The sequence below is a fragment of the Tursiops truncatus genome, chromosome 21 (assembly GCF_011762595.2).
Source record: "Tursiops truncatus isolate mTurTru1 chromosome 21, mTurTru1.mat.Y, whole genome shotgun sequence".
Lineage (NCBI taxonomy): Eukaryota > Metazoa > Chordata > Mammalia > Artiodactyla > Delphinidae > Tursiops > Tursiops truncatus.
The window spans coordinates 6,736,150-6,753,454 of record NC_047054.1 but is presented as its reverse complement, the minus strand read 5'-3'; the positions used below and the strand labels follow the sequence as shown (position 1 = coordinate 6,753,454).

Below are 17,305 nucleotides of genomic sequence, written 5' to 3'. Positions count from 1 at the left end.
AGTCTAATGAAATATAGTTGGAGATGGGGTTAGTGGCCTTATTTTAAAAAGACTTAGATTGGTGACATGATTTTGTAAACACGGGAGTGATTGATCTGGGTTATGGAGAGATGAATAAAATGTTTTAAGATTAATGTTTCAGTATTATATGAATGAATCAGAAGAGGAGAAACCATAGCGAAGGAGATCATTTAGAAAATCATTGTAATTGTTTAGATTTGAGCAGCTGAATGCTTAGGAGTGGGTAATGGCCGAGGGATTCCCAAGGCAGGTATGGAGGTGAAGGGTGATGCAGGAGGGGAAATGGCAGATGTGAGGACAGACGGGCTGTGGAAGCAGGAGGTACAGCTCAGCGTAGCTGGGACCGCAGAGCTAGGTCTCCAGGTGATAGTGGTGCCTTGACAGAAACACACAGGAAGGAGAACTTGGTTTTGGAGGATAGATAAGCTTTCTGGCTTCAATTTCTTTAGGACCCTTCTAGCTCTAGCTTATTCATTTTATGGCCTGTTTACTCTTAAATTGTGCATTTAATAGCATGTGCTTTATGAGTGCCACACAGTGATCATTTTGGAGTGTTGCAGGTCTCAAGTTATTGCATAAAAATTGTACTTCCTGTACCTGCCTCTCACTTCTCTTCTGCTCTTACACTTAAAAACACCAAATAGAGAAGGTTTTGGTAAATTGAATTTGTATTGCCTTTTGTGTTTGGTAATAAATGTACTTGTGTTAAAGGACATGTCTATTAGAATGACCTGTGTAGGGATTTCTTTCATTGCTAACTGACACGTGTGCAGATTTAATGTTGTGTGACCCTAATAGAACATGCTCATTACCGTTCGCTTTGATCACACAGATGCAGGACAGCTGGAGTGCACATCGATGAATCGCTGTTCCCTGCAGCTAATCCCAATGAGCACCTACCAAGCCTAATGAAAAAAAAAGTAAGTACGGGACTTCAGTGTGGACTCTGGCAGTCATCAATTTATTCATTTTTTTCTTCCTAGAAAATAAAACTTTTAGAAATATATTCAAGAGTTGTCTTAATATTGCTATTGATTGTATTATTCTTCTCACACAGCATTTTTTAATGAGTTATAGAGCTTACTTTATCCCATGAATGCTTTGATGTAGTTTGTGATAAATGGAAGAGACTGTTTGCCCAAAGGAGAACTAAAAGTTGCCAAGAAACTAGCACCCTTTCAGGTGCTCTGGTAACTACTTCAGGATTCAGGTTCTCAACATCTGTAGTAAAATACATTTGATCTGTTTGGCTGGAAAATCTCAAAAGTCTGAGGCAGAAATAGCTAAGTGTACACAGTTATTTATTACAGAAGATCTGTGCAAATACAGAGATGCTGCTTTCCTCTGAGGTCTGGTTCACGTTTGAACCACAACCGTTTTGGTTTTTTATTATTTAAAAGTTTTAATTGATTTCTGTATCTGAGGGTAAACTGTTCGCTGTGACATCAGTCACTTTGTTGTCATGTGAGAATCCCCGTTGGAGAGAAGATTTACAGACTTTCTCCACACTGAGTGAGGCAGAGGAGAGCTGTAGACTAGGGAAGACATTCCCATGGATGTCTCCAAGTTTTCTGAAATAGTAAATCCTGTGTCTCCATCACATTTCATCTCAGACAAGCTGGAACGCACCCGTGCAGTGATGGAAACTCACTTGTCTCCATCCAGATTGTGTCGGACGGTAGTGAAATGGAGCGTCTCATGACTCTGTGATAGACCAGCAGCAGCTGGTAGTACGTTGAGTGAACACAGATCAGACATATCGCTCCTAATTTCCCTTCCCTCAAAATAAGCACTCTTCAGTTTGACTTGGGTCCTTGCTGATCAGATGGTCTTCAGTACATGTGCTTTGAGTGAACGAGGTTCTACTACGTTACGTGTACTATTTGGGGGGTTGCTTTTTCTTCTTCACTTAACCGTGTGTTTTCATGTCAGTGTGTGTACGTGGCTCCACTTCCTTCTGCTTTGTGTTAAACAGCGTAAATGTGTCTTGGATTCATGCACCCTTAGATCATGGACGATTTTTACTAAGTAGGTTGTTTGTGTGATGTATTTGAGTTTATTTCTCCAAGCGGAATATCTAGAAAGGGACTTACAGTTCCACCAGCAGTGTACAAGGGTACTTTTTCTTAACACTGACCAATGCTGGATGTTAGTCATCTTTTAAATTTTTCCTAATCTGAAGTGTTAATAATGTCTGCTCGTACCCTTCACCACTTAAGGTTTTATTAGTCCCTACAAGCATTCCCCTTCCTTCCTTTCTCCAAATGCAGTTGCAGATTAAACCTGACTCCAGACCTTATTCTTTTGGTCTTTGGGGAGGGTCTTCGCTCCCCTCACTCTGCTGCCAGCCTGACCCTCTTGCTTGCTGTTCTTCAAACATACCACGTTTGTTTGTGTTTTAGGGCCATTGCATTGCCTGTCCCTCTGTCTGGAACACACTTCCCCCCATCCATCCATAGACGGTTTTCTGACGTCCACAGGGCTTTGTACTGCTGGTCCTTTCTCACTAAGCGGCGGTTCACTCCCCTGTCTACAGTGGCAGGTCCTTCCCACCATGCCAGCCATCCTGAGCCCCCGGCCTGCTTTTTCCTTACTATAGTACTTGCCCCTTGGTAACATATTGCAGAAGTGCGGGCAGCCAGACTCTCGCGAAGACCCCAGAACCCCGCGTGGCAGTGCTCCCGAGTCCACAGAGCGCATGCTGGTCCCCTGCCCCTGTTCTAACTGCATTACCTCTGCCAGCGACGGGGCCCTCTCACTGGTAATGGGCAGTGTTGACGAGCTTTGGGGGTAGAAACGCCCCAAGCACCAGGGGCCCATAGTTACAAAGCAACACTGTTGAATTAGTGCCTTGCATGCTGTCCAGGTACTTTGGCGAAAACAGTTCAGGCCAGCTCCAGGCCTGCTGGAACTAATCCTCCTGACACACACACACGATGTAGTTTACTTATTTGTCATGTGTATTTTCTGTCACTCCTTCATAGAGTATAAGCTCCCTGATGCAGGGATCTTTCTTTGTTTCAAGACCAGTGACTGACACACAGTAACATTTTTGTTAAATGATGAATGAGTGCATTACTAACAGATAGAGCAGGGTGCTGAACAAGAGCACAGTGTAGCAGCAGCCTTGAATGGCTAAGAAGTTCTTCCTTTAGACCGGGACGCATGTGAACACACTTGGGCTGGACGCCTAAAGAGGCCTGGACAGAAGACATGCTTCCCTAGCATCCTTCAGAGACCCTCGGGTGTAGGAGTAACTGTAGGTGAAGTCGGTGTCAAGCTCAGCTTTTGTATTTACGGTGGCGACCTGCCCAAATGGGCTCTTCCACAGGGGACCTGGGGGCCTGCGGTATAAAAAGTGCTAGGAGACATGAGGACGGTAGGGTGAGACGGTGACCCGGACATCACGTGTCCGAGGTTTCCTCATTCCCTACCCTTTGGACGTGTGGTCACAGGTTTTGTTTTTTACTGGCTGAATGGAGTTGCTGTGATGTAAAGACAGTAAGACAAGATTAAATTATGGTTCTCTTCTTTGGTGGTTATAAAATAATTACTTTCGTGTTTTATTACTGTGTCATGACTTTTTAGGAAGGGGGGAGATAGACATAAAAGTAGCAAAAAATAAGGAAAAGGAGACTAATTTTGTTTAAGAATCTTCATGGAAACTAAGAATGCTGGGGTCCTGAAAATGCCTCAGAAAACATAGCTACTTAGTGTGTAGCTCTTTATTCAGTCTGAAAATTCTGTCCATATTCTTACAGTTATAGGAAGAATAAACATTACAAATTCACATATAGCGAAGAAATATCTCTTTAAGTAGGTTGTATTATGGATGTTACAAAAGATATCAGGAATGTGTACGGAAGGGTTCTTTTCCTGTCTTACACAATCGCAATACAGTATTATTTTTCTGTCCTTTTTGTACAGCGCAAGTGTATGCAGCCCAAAGATTTTATGCCTAAAACACCAGAAAATGATAAAAGACTGCAAAAGAAGTTTGAGAAAATGGCTAAAGAGCTGCAGCAGCAGAAAACCACTGTGGGTAAGCTGAGAAATGCAGGCCGGCCCCCGGTGCCTGTGTCTGTACTTCCGAAGCAGCAGAACTGAGCAGAACCTTTAGCCTGCACAGTGCCGCCCGATGCCTTTGCAGAACATTGGCTGAATCCTTTGTTCTTGCGCTCGGTCATCCCACTGCTTGATGAATCGAGTCTCTCGGTGCTGTGCTGGTGCCTCCCTGACAAATCCCACATGACCGTCTGGTCTGCTGCCCCAGACAGACGTGGAGTTCTCCTTGGCATCTGTCCGCCCTGGTGCCTGTCACCCCCCTGGACCCCAGACCTGCTCTGAAGTGGTCTCCCAACTCCTCCTCTGCCCTCTTCTCCCAAGCCTGCAGCACCCCATGTGGGCGTCCGGCAGCTCCTTGGCTGGCCTTCCAGCCGCTGTGTCCTTAGCCTCCACCTCCCTGCTTCAGTCAGAAGGGTGTACGTCCGAGCTCACGTGGCCGCCCCACCCAGGCTTTAACGGTCCTCAGTGTCGTCCTAAGGAAAAGATACTTAGGGTAAAATCCTGTATTTCACGTGTCCTGCAGCCGACCACATCCTATCTGATCTGCCTGTCCTGCAGCCTCACCTCAGCTCTGCCCCTCTCTGCTGTCAGCCTTCATACCTCTGCCATTTCGCCATCTTTCCTGCACCAGTGATAGTGTATTTGGAAAGAATTCAGCAAAATGGTAATGATAGATTTTAAAAAGTTCTCTTTTTAGACCAAATTTATGTCTGAATTGTCTTTTAAAAACTACAACTATAAGGTATTAAAGATTCAACTAACGTATGTCTGCATATTGCCAGAAGTGCAGTAAAAGTTGTGCAGGCCTAAGAGTTGCAAAGGAGAGGCTATTGAATGATTTGTGGTCTGTTTTTTAAGAGGGGGGACAGGTGGTCAGGGTCCTAAAGTTCTTTCATTACCTGCAAGGTGTGGATTCCAGGAAGCACACCACTGTTCACCCCACCACTGAGCCCCTTACTTCATGGCCCAAGGATCCCCTGACCTCCTTCCTGCCGCCGAGTGCACGTGCGGGTCTGTGTGTGTGTCTGTCAAAAGGGAAGAGGAGGACTTCCCTGGTGGCGCAGTGGTTGGGAGTCCGCCTGCCGATGCAGGGGATGCGGGTTCGTGCCCCGGTCCGGGAGGATCCCATGTGCTGCAGAGAGGCTGGGCCCGTGAGCCGTGGCCGCTGGGCCTGTGTGTCCGGGGCCTGTGTTCCGCGGCGGGGGAGGCCGCAGTGATGGGAGGCCCGCGTACCGCAAAAAAAAAAAAAAAAAAAAAAGAGAAAAAAAAGGGAAGAGGAACCCGTGGAGTAGGGGACAGGGGTGTCCTTAAGAGGAATCATATTGTTGAAGGAGGAAGGCATTTTTTTGAGATTAAAACTGGATTTTTGTTTCTTTTCAGATAATGATGTTCCTGTTCTCTTGTTTGAATCTAATGGCTCCTTGGTGTACAGTCCCACAGTTAAAATCTGCAGTGGCCACCACAGTGCAGTGGAGAAGAGGCTGCAGGAGATGAAGGAGAAACGGGAGAATCTTTCCCCCACCTGTAAGTGACACTTCATACAATGGAAATTACAAAGTAGGTGAATAAATTGTGGAAAGGGTTTTTTTTTTTTTTCCTTTACATAGATATTTTAGTTAATTTAGCTTATAATCATTTTTTTACCTCTATCAGCGTAGACTTTGTTGATATTTTCTTCCAGAAAATCTTATGCTTTATTAAGATTTTTAAAGAGTATATTGGGTATGTAGTATTCTCCAGGTTTAAGATCCTGTTGTTCCTTTGTAATTTTTCATATATTCGGGATTTTTTTTTAAATTAATTGGGCCCCTCTTTTGAAGGAGTTTGCTTTAGATTAAGTAATGCTTCAGTTTATGTTTTCCTTTATTTCTTTTATCTTGAAAGTTTTTAAGTAATATACAGAACGTTGACCAGTAGTACATCGTTTGTAGTAAACATCCATCTTGATTCCCACCTCATTCTCCTCTGCCGCTGGGTAACCCATGTTTTATGTTGATGTGTTTCTCCAGATCTTTTTCAGTGGGTCACATGTCTGTGTACACATGAACAAGATAAGGCTTCTGTATTTTCCTCTGTGGTGGTGTAACTTTTCTTTACCTAAATTGGATCATGGCATACCTCTCATTTTCAGCTTTCTTGTTTTACTGAAGAGTGTATTGGTGTGGACCTCCATCTTTATTTTAATTTTTAAAGATGTCGCATAGTAGTCTAGACTTTTGATATTGAAGCATCCGTCTGTTGCTGGATATTTGTCCATTTTGTCTTTCTTTTTTTTTTTAATTTTTGGCCTCGCTGTGCAGCTTGCGGGATCTTAGTTCCCCGATGAGGGAGGGGATTGAACTGCAGGCCCCAGGAGTCCTAGCCACTGGACCAGCCAGCGAATTCCCCCAGTTTTTCTTTATTAGAAACAGCGCTGCAGTTTTTATTCTTTTTAACTACATGGTATGGTGGTTCTTGTTCTTTTGTGACCGTTTTCCTCTCTGGACATAAGGCTTTTCCCCCCACTGTTTACTGTTATAACCCACACGCCAGTGGACATGCTTCTATATGAATCTTTATGTTCCTCTGTATTTCATGTATCGCAATAATAATTCATAAAGGCAGAATTTAAAAATTTTGGTAGATATTGTCACATTGTCCTTCAAAAAGTTTGTGTCATTTTACCCTTTGCCAGCTGTTTATAAGAACTGCAGTTTCACACCCTTGGGAAACTAGGTTAGGATACACGAACTCTGCTGTTTGTCATAATGCGGTGACTTTTGCGAAACAGAAATACTACGTTTAAGGTAGACAAATCTGTTCTGTTTGTCTTTTCCTTCTGGCCTCTAGGATTCCTGTGATGCTTAGAACTCCTCCACCACAAGCTTTCAAAATTGTATTTTCTGCTATTACTTGTATGGTTTATTTTTAAGGTTAGTTGTTTCATCTGTCCTGAATTTATATCTATATTTATGCAATGGGCATGTGTATCAGTTAAGGTTAGTTGTGGCCGCCGATAACGGACAAATGCAAAAACCAATGGCTGCACTTAGATAGAGTTGTGTTTCTCCGTCCTGCCAAAGAAAGAGGCAGGCAGGGTTCGGGGAGGCTGTTCTGTGGTGTCTTGGAGAGCGGGCTCCCGACCTCCTGCCTGGCTTCCCTGGAGCCAGCTCCCTGTGAGCAGCCTCACCAGCTCCTGCCGCTGCCGCTGCCGAGCTCTGCTGGCCAGAGCGCAGTCCTGTGGCTCTTCCTGCTTGCAAGCTAAGTGCGACTGTGTGTGGCCCAGGAGCTACAAAGGGAAAACACCACTCTGGATGAGCCAAGAAATACAATACAGTTCTTTGTGTTTGTACATCTAATTTAATCTGCCAGTTTAATTTAAAATGGGCAGTGGCATTCAGGATGGCATAGCTAAGGGGACTGCTGTAGTTTTAGCCTAGGAAGTAGGAAACCAAATACAAGTCACCTGCAGGGCACTGCAAGCAAGACTGAAGAGTAGTCTTAACTAGGGTGTGTGTCTGCACTCATAAAATCAGGGTCTGTTGCAAGAGGCAGGTGGGAATGGCCATTGAGCTAGGTAACTAGCAGTGTTCCAGGGGACTGTCCAGATTGTTTCGACAAATCATTATATATGTGTGCAAACTAATTTGCCTTGAACTTTATTCCACTACTTTACAGTGTTAATTCTGCTACGTAACTGCCTCCCGCAGTTAAGTTTAAATTCAGCAGTTGAAAATGTTACCTGTGTGCTTACCTTTCTTATCTCGGTTTATTCTCATTTTCTAATCGTTCGCCCAAGTTTTCTCAGAAGTGTATTCTTTTAAGTCTCCTCAAAAAACATCTCTGGGGGGGCTTCCCTGATGGCGCAGTGGTTGAGAGTCCGCCTGCCGATGCAGGGGACATGGGTTCATGCCCCGGTCCGGGAAGATCCCACATGCCGCGGAGCGGCTGGGCCCGTGAGCTATGGCCGCTGAGCCTGCGCGTCCAGAGCCCGTGCTCCGCAATGGGAGAGGCCACAGCAGTGAGAGGCCCGCGTACCGCAAAAAAAAAAAAAATATCTCTGGGGACTTCCCTGGTGGCGCAGTGATTAAGAATCCTCCTGCCAACGCAGGGGACATGGGTTCGAGCCCTGGTCTGGGAAGATCCCACATGCCGCCGAGCAACTAAGCCCATGTGCCACAACTATTGAGCCTGTGCCCTAGAGCCCGCAAGCCACAACTACTGAGCCCGCGTGCCATAAATACTGAAGCCCGTGCACCTAGAGCCCGTGCTCCACAACAAGAGAAGCCACCGCAATGAGAAGCCCGCGCACTGCAACAAAGAGTAGCCCCCGCTGGCTGCAACTAGAGAAAGCCCGCGTGCAGCAACAAAGACCCAATGAGCCAAAACTAAATAAATAAATAAATTAATTATTAATTTAAAAAAAAATCTCTGGCCGTGAGACCGAGATCTCTCTCTTGTCTGTGCTCTGTTGCATGCACAGCCTTTGAAGGTGACGCCTGTGGCCTTAGCTGTTGAATCGCTGATCTCTGGGATGTTTTTCTCTGAAGCCCCCGCCCTCCGGACACTTGGGGCTGCGTAGTTCTTTGTTGCTGGGACCATCCTGTGCCCGGCAGAGTGATCCGCAGCATCCCTGGCCCCTGCCCCCTAGATGCCGGCAGCATGGCTCCTGTCCACCGCAGCCCCACCCGCGACGTCCAGCAGCATCTGCAGGGGCCAGGCCGCCCCTGGTTGAGAACCACTGCTCTGGTCATAGAGGCAGCTGTCGGTGATCATCGTGAGAAAAGCCTTGATCGTTGAGAAGTGAGACTGACTGAAAGGTTCTCTACCCGTATCGAGCTTCTGCTTAGGTCTAGGCCGGCCGACTTTCCAAGAGCCCTTCCAACTTTTATTATCCTAGGATTCTGTGCCTTTTTTATGATATGATTTGTATAAATTATATTTTAATGATTCTCATCATCTGTAATAGATTTGAGTAAGATATCTAGAATAGCATGTATTAGGAATAAGTCGTGGGTGTGGGTGTGTGTGTCAGTGCCACATGAGTGGAATGAGTGGACCTAGTATTGGCTTCATCTACTACCAGAGATCAGAGTTGTTATTTAATGAGGAGTTTTGATTATGTTTTCAGCTTCCCAGATCGTTGAAAAGTCTGACGATAACACCGTTAACGCTCTGTGTGAAGCATCTTTGAACCTTTCGCATGATACTTTGTGTTCAGGTAAAATTATTTTCACAAAAGCTTCGTTCTGTGCATGGTTTATTCTTTAATCTCTTTGGCGTGTACTGAAATTATTTGCCCACGTATCTTAAGTAATCACCATCTTTTTATTTCATACTTGATGCATGTGTGAAACAAGTGACAACAATAACTAGCTCAGTTTCATCGTTGGCTGTGCCGTGGGCGCTGCTCGCGTGTCTGTATCTTGTCTGATTGTCCTGTTAGCCCCGTGACGCAGGCCCCGTCGTTGTCCCCCTCCTGCCGGTGAGAAAGTCCGGCCAGCGAGAAGTCAGACAGCTCGTAAGAGGTCACACCATTTGTGAGCGGCCGAGCTGGGCTTCGAAGTAGGCAGTCTGACTTCAGTTTACTCTCTTATGCCGTGTCATGCTGCTTGCCAGCCTTTTGAAAAGTGAGCTAAGCTTATTCAGCTGCTAAAATTAAACACGTCCTATGTTTCCAGCTGCTGACTTAGAGACACGCAGCAGCGCCCGCCCGCTGGGCTTCTCTCTGCTCCCTGGGGGCTGCCCCGCTCCTCCCTCTTAAAAAGTAGAGTCTTAGTGGTGTCAGTCAGTAAGTTAAGACATCTCTGTTGCCTCTGGTGTGGAGTTTCTATAAACTGGGGGTCCTCCATCTGTTCAGCAAGCGCCGAGCCCCTATCAGAGGAGCCAGTGCTGGGCCAACGGCTCCGGATTCCAGAAAGCAGTGTCTGTGCTGGGGGCCTCTAGGCTAGGGAGGGGGGCAGATAGGAGTATAAGCACAGGGCGGTGACACACATGCTCTTAAAGGTTTGGGTGGAATTCTGTGTAGCAGAGGAGGACGTGCAAGACCAGAGCTGGTGAAGTCTGGGAGGATTTGCAGAGGTCTGACGTCCGAGGTGGGTTTCGAAGGAAGGGTAGTGTTTATCCAGGTTAGAGCGTGGAGCAGGGGGAGTGTAAAGGCAGCTTTTGGGAGCTGGGCAGAGCTTCGCGTTACCCTCAAGAAACGTGTAGGAAGGTGCGTGGAGAGCCAGAGCCCTGAGATGTGCCAGGCGGTTCCTGGAATTTGAATACAGAGTGAGGACTTTGGCAGGCAGCGGGGAGCCTGGGCAGCCGAGTTCATGGTGGTTGACTAGAGCCTGAACGCAGTGGTCCTTCATTCTCGGACTCCTGGCCTCCTCGAGGCCTCAGTGACGGGGTGCGGACGCTGTTCGTGGAGCGAGGCGCCCGGGCGTGTGAACATGCAGAGCACCACGCCCTCTCCGACCCCACCTTGTTCCCCGCGCACGGGGAAGCCCGGGTCCCCTGGTTAGAAACGCCGGCCAGGAGAGTGTCCTCACCTGCCGTGAGAAGCGGGTGTGGGTGACGCCCTTCTGAAGCAGGAGCCGTGCTTAGGGAGGGTCGCTTTATCACGTTATGGGCGGACTGAGAATTAGTCTTGTAATAATGTAAACCATTAAAAAGTTGGTTCTTTATTAATGTTTTCCAGAGGACTCCTTTGCTGGTGTTCTGCGCTTGTCTTTTGACGATCTTTGTGGGAGCTCTGGATGTGGGACTCAGCAGAGGAGACTGGGAGGATTCCTTGACGAAAGTAAAAGCGCTGCGTGTGCTTCCTCAGCTGTGTTGAAAACGAGAAGTGTCCGTCCGCCAGCATCTCCCGGGCCCCTTGGTCAGTTAACCCTTCACCAGCCCCCCGGCAGCCTTTCCAAGGGAGACACCCACCGGCAGAGGGTTGCTGCGGGCCAAGTCATCACCCCCGACGTGAAGCCAGCACGGGAGCCGGCTGAGGGGGTGTTTGATGAGAAGAGGGGCCTGTCTGCTACGCCATCTGTAACAAATGAGCCCGCCGGGGGCCCTTCATGTCCCCAGAGCCCCTCAGCCACGAGAAGAAGGGTGTCGGCGAACTCCAGTCCACCCCCGGAGGAGAGACTGAGCAAGAGGCGGTGCCTCGGGTGGCCCCCCGCGCCCCGGCTACAGCTGGAGAACAGCCCGAAGTGTGCGAGCAGCTCTGCCGTGGAGACTCTGGGCCGCGGGGAGTCCTCGTACGATGATTACTTTTCTCCCGATAACCTCAAGGAGAGGGACTCGGGGAGCCTCCTTCCCGGGGTGCAGCCGCCCGCCGGCCCTGCCCTGCTCCACTGCATGAGGAGCCTTTCCAGGAGAGAGAGGACCAGCCTCCTGGAAAGGGCTGACTTCTCCTGCATCGGCAGAAGCCCCAGGTCAGCCGGTGGTACCGACTCAACGGTGAAGGCTGGCTTCCGTCTCCAGAAGCCTGCAAACTACGGAGCTGATCCGGGCTTGAGCAGCGTGACTTCTAAGGAAACGCCTGCTGCTGAAGGAACCCCAGGGGACTGTCCCCGGGCCGAGGCTCGGGGAGGGGGAGACGCCCGCCCGGGCGGGAGTGACTCTCCCCATACCCTCAACGGACTCACTCCTCAGAAGGGACTTCGAGGTGATTTTACTTCTTTAAAAGGAAGCAATAAAGAAGTGAGAGGATGGATTGACATAACAAGCACACAGAAAGGAGACACTCCTTCCGAAATGGTGAATTCCCCTGAAAGTGAAGCACAAAGTGATGATAAGCTAAACTTTGTAGGCGACTGGGATGTGGAAAAGTCTGCAGAGGCAATGGAAGAGTTACCCCGAGGATGTAGTGAAAGTATGTGAACCTCCTTTACTGGTCTCTCCACTATAAGAATATGTAGTAGTGCGTCCATCTTCCACGTTTATCACAACTTTTTCATAATCAAAATTTCCTTTTTTCCCTTTTATTAAACTTTAAAGAATGTATGTTTGATATTTACAGCGATAAATTCTTTAACTTCTTGAGGAATAGACAGCTTACTGCCCCATGGAATTTCTAGGTTCCTTGGTCAAACCTGTTATTAGGAATACATTTCTCTAAGTCTTACAGGTGAAAAGAAAAGGTGATGTCTGGATGTGTTGTGTGAGCAATGGACTAGAGTGAGCGCTTTTCCTTGTTTCAGTGCAGCCTGTCACTGCAGCATCACTGTGCAAAGAGGCACGTGAGTGGAGGTCTTTTAAAACTCTCAGTTTGTAATGGTGAGGCCGTTTATTTTAGAAGGGAAATTGAGGAGTGTAAGCCATTCATTCTGTTAAGAAAAGATAAATAAATGTGGAAACAAGTTAATATTTATTTTTGAAGAAACTGGGCAATTTAGCTATGAAGAAATTTTTTAAGTATTTTTAAGTAAATAGTTCATTGTAACAGGCCTTATTAGATTTCTGTTTATTTGCTTTAAGCACGTCATTTAAATAGATATATTCCTATCTGTAATTTAGTTGTAACCATAGTAATGAACTATGTCATAGCAAAAGTAGCAACAGTTTTGCACTTTCTGATGATAAGCACAGACAGGTTTCAGCAAGCAAAAGTGAAGAAATCTTGAACTTAAACCACCTTCACCTAAAGATTGGGTTAAAATTTTGATAAGGCCAAGTTTATTCTTCATTATTTCTCTACTCCTTGAATCATTTTAACCACCCTTTTCAAGTTGGAGAAGTTATATGGACTGAAATATAATCACAGATGCATTGCATATCTTTTCCTTGGGTATGAACTCCCCAAAATCATCTCAGTAAAAGAATTTAATTTGTATATCATTAACCTTCTTTTTATGTCTGAGCTTTCTGATATATATAAAACTTTATTATGTATTTATAAAATATATAAAATTTGACATAAAACTATATTTTACGTTCCATTAGGGTTAGTATGTGTTTTCAAAATATTTATTTTAAAATCATGTCAAGCCTAAAATTAATATAAAACAGTGAGTGTACGGAATTATTTTGGTAGCTAAGACTATCCCGTTCTTGAAGCTTACATTCTCGTTCTCAGTTTTCATCTTGTGTATTCTTTCAGCTTTTGAATAATGCTTAATGACATGCAAATATAAGTCAAGTAAAAAAAAAAAAAAAAATCTGCTTCCAGGCGGTGTGAGCACCCTGCAGCCCCAGTGCTGTGCACAGTGTGATGGTCATGCTCTGGGGCTCACCGCCATGTCCAGGGCCCCGAGGGTTCTGGGGCTCACGGGCTGTAGGCAGGGCCCTGGCGTAACTGAATCTCAGAGACGGAATCAGATATTCTGTGTTCCCTAACGTAAGGACATGTAGATTGGTCTTGTTTTACGTCATCCCAAGAGAGAGAAAATCATTGAATATAGGACAGGAAAAGACTTACCTATTGTCTAGCCTAAACCTAGGTCTTTGTTTTATGGTGGTAAAATAAAGACCCACTGATGTCTTAGGTGGTCCACAGTCAGTCCACCTGGCATCTCACCTCTCTCTGGGAGCCCCCCCCCGCCCCCGCCCAGGTAAAAGCACATGGCCTGCGGGCTACCTTAGACATTCGTAGATGCCGAAATTGCGAAGCGGGGAAGCCCACTCTGTACTCCAAGCTGTACCTCTGCAAATCTTTTATGTTGCAATAAAAGTCTTTTTTCAATTTCTGTTTCCGTTCACTTTTACTCATCACCCTTGTCAGTGTCTAAGATAGTGTGCAGCAAAGGTTGTGAGAAGAGGTTACAAAGACACTCAGTGATAAACGTTAACAGAACAAGAATGGAGGGAGAAACTTCTGATTTTTAGAATAACCTTTGAAATCATGTTAACCAATAATTGTTTTCTTTCTAAGCTTTTCATTCTCTAGTTTCATAAAAATACACAAATACATGCTCAGTGTAAGAGAAACTGCTAAAAAGGGTAAAATCATCCTGTCCTACTCTCCTCATCTACCCCTTTCTGTTAGTTCATTTAACAAGGGTTTTGTGTACCTGTCGTGTCCCGGGTTCCCTTCTAGTTCCCAGGGAGACGGCAGAGAAGGAGGCAGCGCCCCCGCCCCCCAGAGGTTACATCCTAGTGAGGAGGAGGGGACAGCAGGTGTACGTCAGCATCATGCCAGGTAGCGTGCCGTGTGAGACAAGGGCGCTGGTTAGGTTAGGGAAGGCCTCTCGGAGGAGGTGACCTTGGCTCACAGGCCTGGGCGTGGGAGAACAGGTACCTCGTGGCTGGGGATCATGTTTCAGCCTGAGGAAGCAGCAAGTGCAAATGTCCTGAGGTAGAAAATGCCCACAAGCGCCGCAAGGAAGCCACCATAGCGACAGCTCTCTGGGCTGAGGGAGACGGGCAGGAAGTACAGTCAGAGAGGCCCCGACAAGCCTGGGGTGGCTTTGTTTTGTTTTCAAGTGTGATGAGCCACTGGCGGGTTTCAAGCAGGGAGTAACCAGTTGTGATTTTTGTTTTGGATGTAACCCTGGGAGTGTCTGCTAGAGGCAGTCAGCCAGCAGTTGTGTTTCCTTCCAGACATTGTGTGTGTGCGTGTGTGTATGTGTGTGTGTGTGTACAAACACACAAGTGCAAGAAGATGTTTTAGGGGGATTTTATCGCATACGTAGGATTACATTATCCCATTGCCTTAAAATCTGTTTTTTTGAAAAATACGTCGTTTCCGTATCAGTATCAACAGAGCAATAGGTCTACCTCATTTTAAAATATGTTTCAGGAGTCAATGAAATTTTTCTGTAATGAGTCAGATAGTAAATATTTTAGACTTTGCGGGCCAGGAGGCAAAATCAAGGTACATAGGTAGTTATACAATGAGAAAAAGACATTTTTACAAAATTTTTATCGGCTGAACTGGAAGTTGAGTATAACTTTTTTGTAATACAAGTCTAATGAGAGTAGAATTCTACTTTGGGGGAAGAATAACTTAATTGGGGTTCAGATTGAGTGATCTCATCAAAATTGATCGCTGATGTTTATTAAGGCTGACGTGTAATAAGATTTTACGTACTTCACCTTTGAAAATGCCGTTTCACACTGATAGCCGACCACTCCCGAAGCAGGCGGTTTTCATCGAGCACATGTTGCCTCGGAAGGATCTACAGGCTTTTATTAGTGTCCGCTGCGTGTGCCCTGTAGCACGTCCTCCTGGAGCAGGTGAAGCTCCTCCGCTGTGCAGTCGTGTGGGGTTTGAGTAAATCCCCTTTGCTCTTGCCTCAAGGTCTGCAAAACGTTGCTGGAACTGGAGCTTGCTTGTGGGAGACACATCCACATCAAATTAGCACGACAATGGAGATCTTCTTGTTTTAACTTCTGGCACCGCAGGACAGGAAGTATGTAAAGCTGCTAGATGTCACTTACGTGTGGAAATGGCTTTCCACCCCCTGTGGCATTGCTGACCACAGCTCTTCGGATGCCCACCTGAGGTCCGTTTTCACTGTCAACTAGGTAAAGCCGATTCATCATCCTGAATTAGCACACAGCTTGGCCGATGCTCGTTTCTCAGTAACAAAGGTGGCTGGAGTGGTCCCACGGGTGCCGCGTGGCCACCGGCAGGAGCAGAAGGAAATCCTTTCCACACCCACACCCTCACTGTGGTCCCTTGGTCTGAGAGAGGCTTTGCTGTGGATGATGGAATTGCATGTCAGCACAGACACGTGCCTTATCTAAACAGATTGGCCATGTCCAATTATTAGGTTCTTTTGGATGAATCATAGTCGCCAGTAGAGGTTGATGAAGGCTAGTTTGCCGTCTTCTGCAAGCTCTGTCTACCAGCTCTGTCTCCAGACACGCAGATATTATAAAACATGATTGGCATGCAGATGGGGAACTGTCCACAGATCAGACCTATAAGCTGAAGTCCCCGGTCTTGTCCTTTAAGTTAACTGTCCGTACCTGATCTGAAAGGTTTAGTAGAGGCAGACGGGATTCTCGGGGCTCATTTCTGGAAACTGGGCAGCATCAGGCCACTAGATAACCCTCAGCCCTGCAGTTTCTTATAGGACCATTTAGGGACCAAGTCTTGGATATGACCCCTGGGTACCAGCTATGGCACGTGCCCTACTCATACGTGGGTAGGAGGGCCCTGTGATATTCTAGCCAATCCATGAATTTAACTGAGAAACATTCCTGGCATCCATTACTCTGATTAACAAGCCGATGATATCACCAGTTACCACTCATTTCTTTCATCCATTTTGCCAGTTAACAAAGCATCTAGTATTGGGCGGGAGGGTTTATAGGAGTTGTCTCTAAAGTGTGATGTTTCTGTGAGCTCACCACTACTGGCGGGGGTGTCTTGATAGGGAAGCAGTAGCTCACGTACTTCATGTCACACAGTCTGATGAAATGTGCTAACTTACAGCCTTCACGACACTGTGCTGCTCTGTCTTGGTGCACTAATCCTTGGGACAGAAATGGCAGGAGGGGTCTGCTGGCTTTGGTGGGTTTGTTGGTGGTCACTGCCTGTGTCTCTGAGTTGGGAAGGATTATGAGGCTTGGTCTTGGCTTTGAAGGACAAGGTGACATGAATAGTAGTGTCTGCTTAGAGAAGTGATTAACATGCTTCAGTAGCGGGTTTATCTGGATTATCACTTTAATTGCTGGAGAATTACAGGCAAAAATGCTATAGTAATTGTCTGTAGAAGGTATTTTGTATATGTCTTCATTTGTAACCCCAGGCAGGGAAGAATTGCTTTTATAATTTCAGATTTGTTTTGCAGCCTTTTGAGAAAGTGATAATCTTATTTTGATGTAGTTGATACATCTCACTGAAGTCATCAGCAGATATACCATTTTCAATTGAATTAATTAAAAATATTTCATACATGTTTTACGAAAGCAAAGCCCAGCAAATTATAGGCACTTACGTATTCTTATTCAGTGTAGAACATTTTGTATATTCTGAATATTTCTTCATTTAAGAGAAAGTATGATTTACTATTGTACCAAGTAGGTAGGCATACGTGTACATGTATCCCTTAAGTATTTAAAATTGAAGATTAATTATTGTACTTCTGGGTAATTCAAGTAAAATAGAAATATATTCAGAAGAGTGTTTCTCCACACCCTCTTCTCCAGAACCTGCCAGACCACTCACTGGAGGTAAGAAATCCTAACAGCTTGACGTAAGTTACTCAACCTATGTGGCTACAAGGAGGATATTAGAACCCACTGATTATTTGACTGCTTGATTTGTTTATTTGTGTATTTATTCATTTATTCGCTAATCACCTATGTC

The 17,305-nt window shown here is 45.9% G+C and overlaps 1 protein-coding gene across 1 annotated transcript in view; it reads left to right on the top strand.

Moving 5' to 3' along the window:
• The window catches only part of MCPH1 (microcephalin 1), a 229,828-nt gene that overhangs the window by 22,603 nt on the left and 189,920 nt on the right, over window positions 1-17,305 (top strand). The window contains 6 exon segments of the mRNA XM_073798651.1: window positions 854-941; window positions 3,949-4,063; window positions 4,610-4,750; window positions 5,467-5,610; window positions 9,197-9,286; window positions 10,751-11,920. Coding sequence (XP_073654752.1) covers window positions 854-941; window positions 3,949-4,063; window positions 4,610-4,750; window positions 5,467-5,610; window positions 9,197-9,286; window positions 10,751-11,920 — 1,748 coding nt within the window.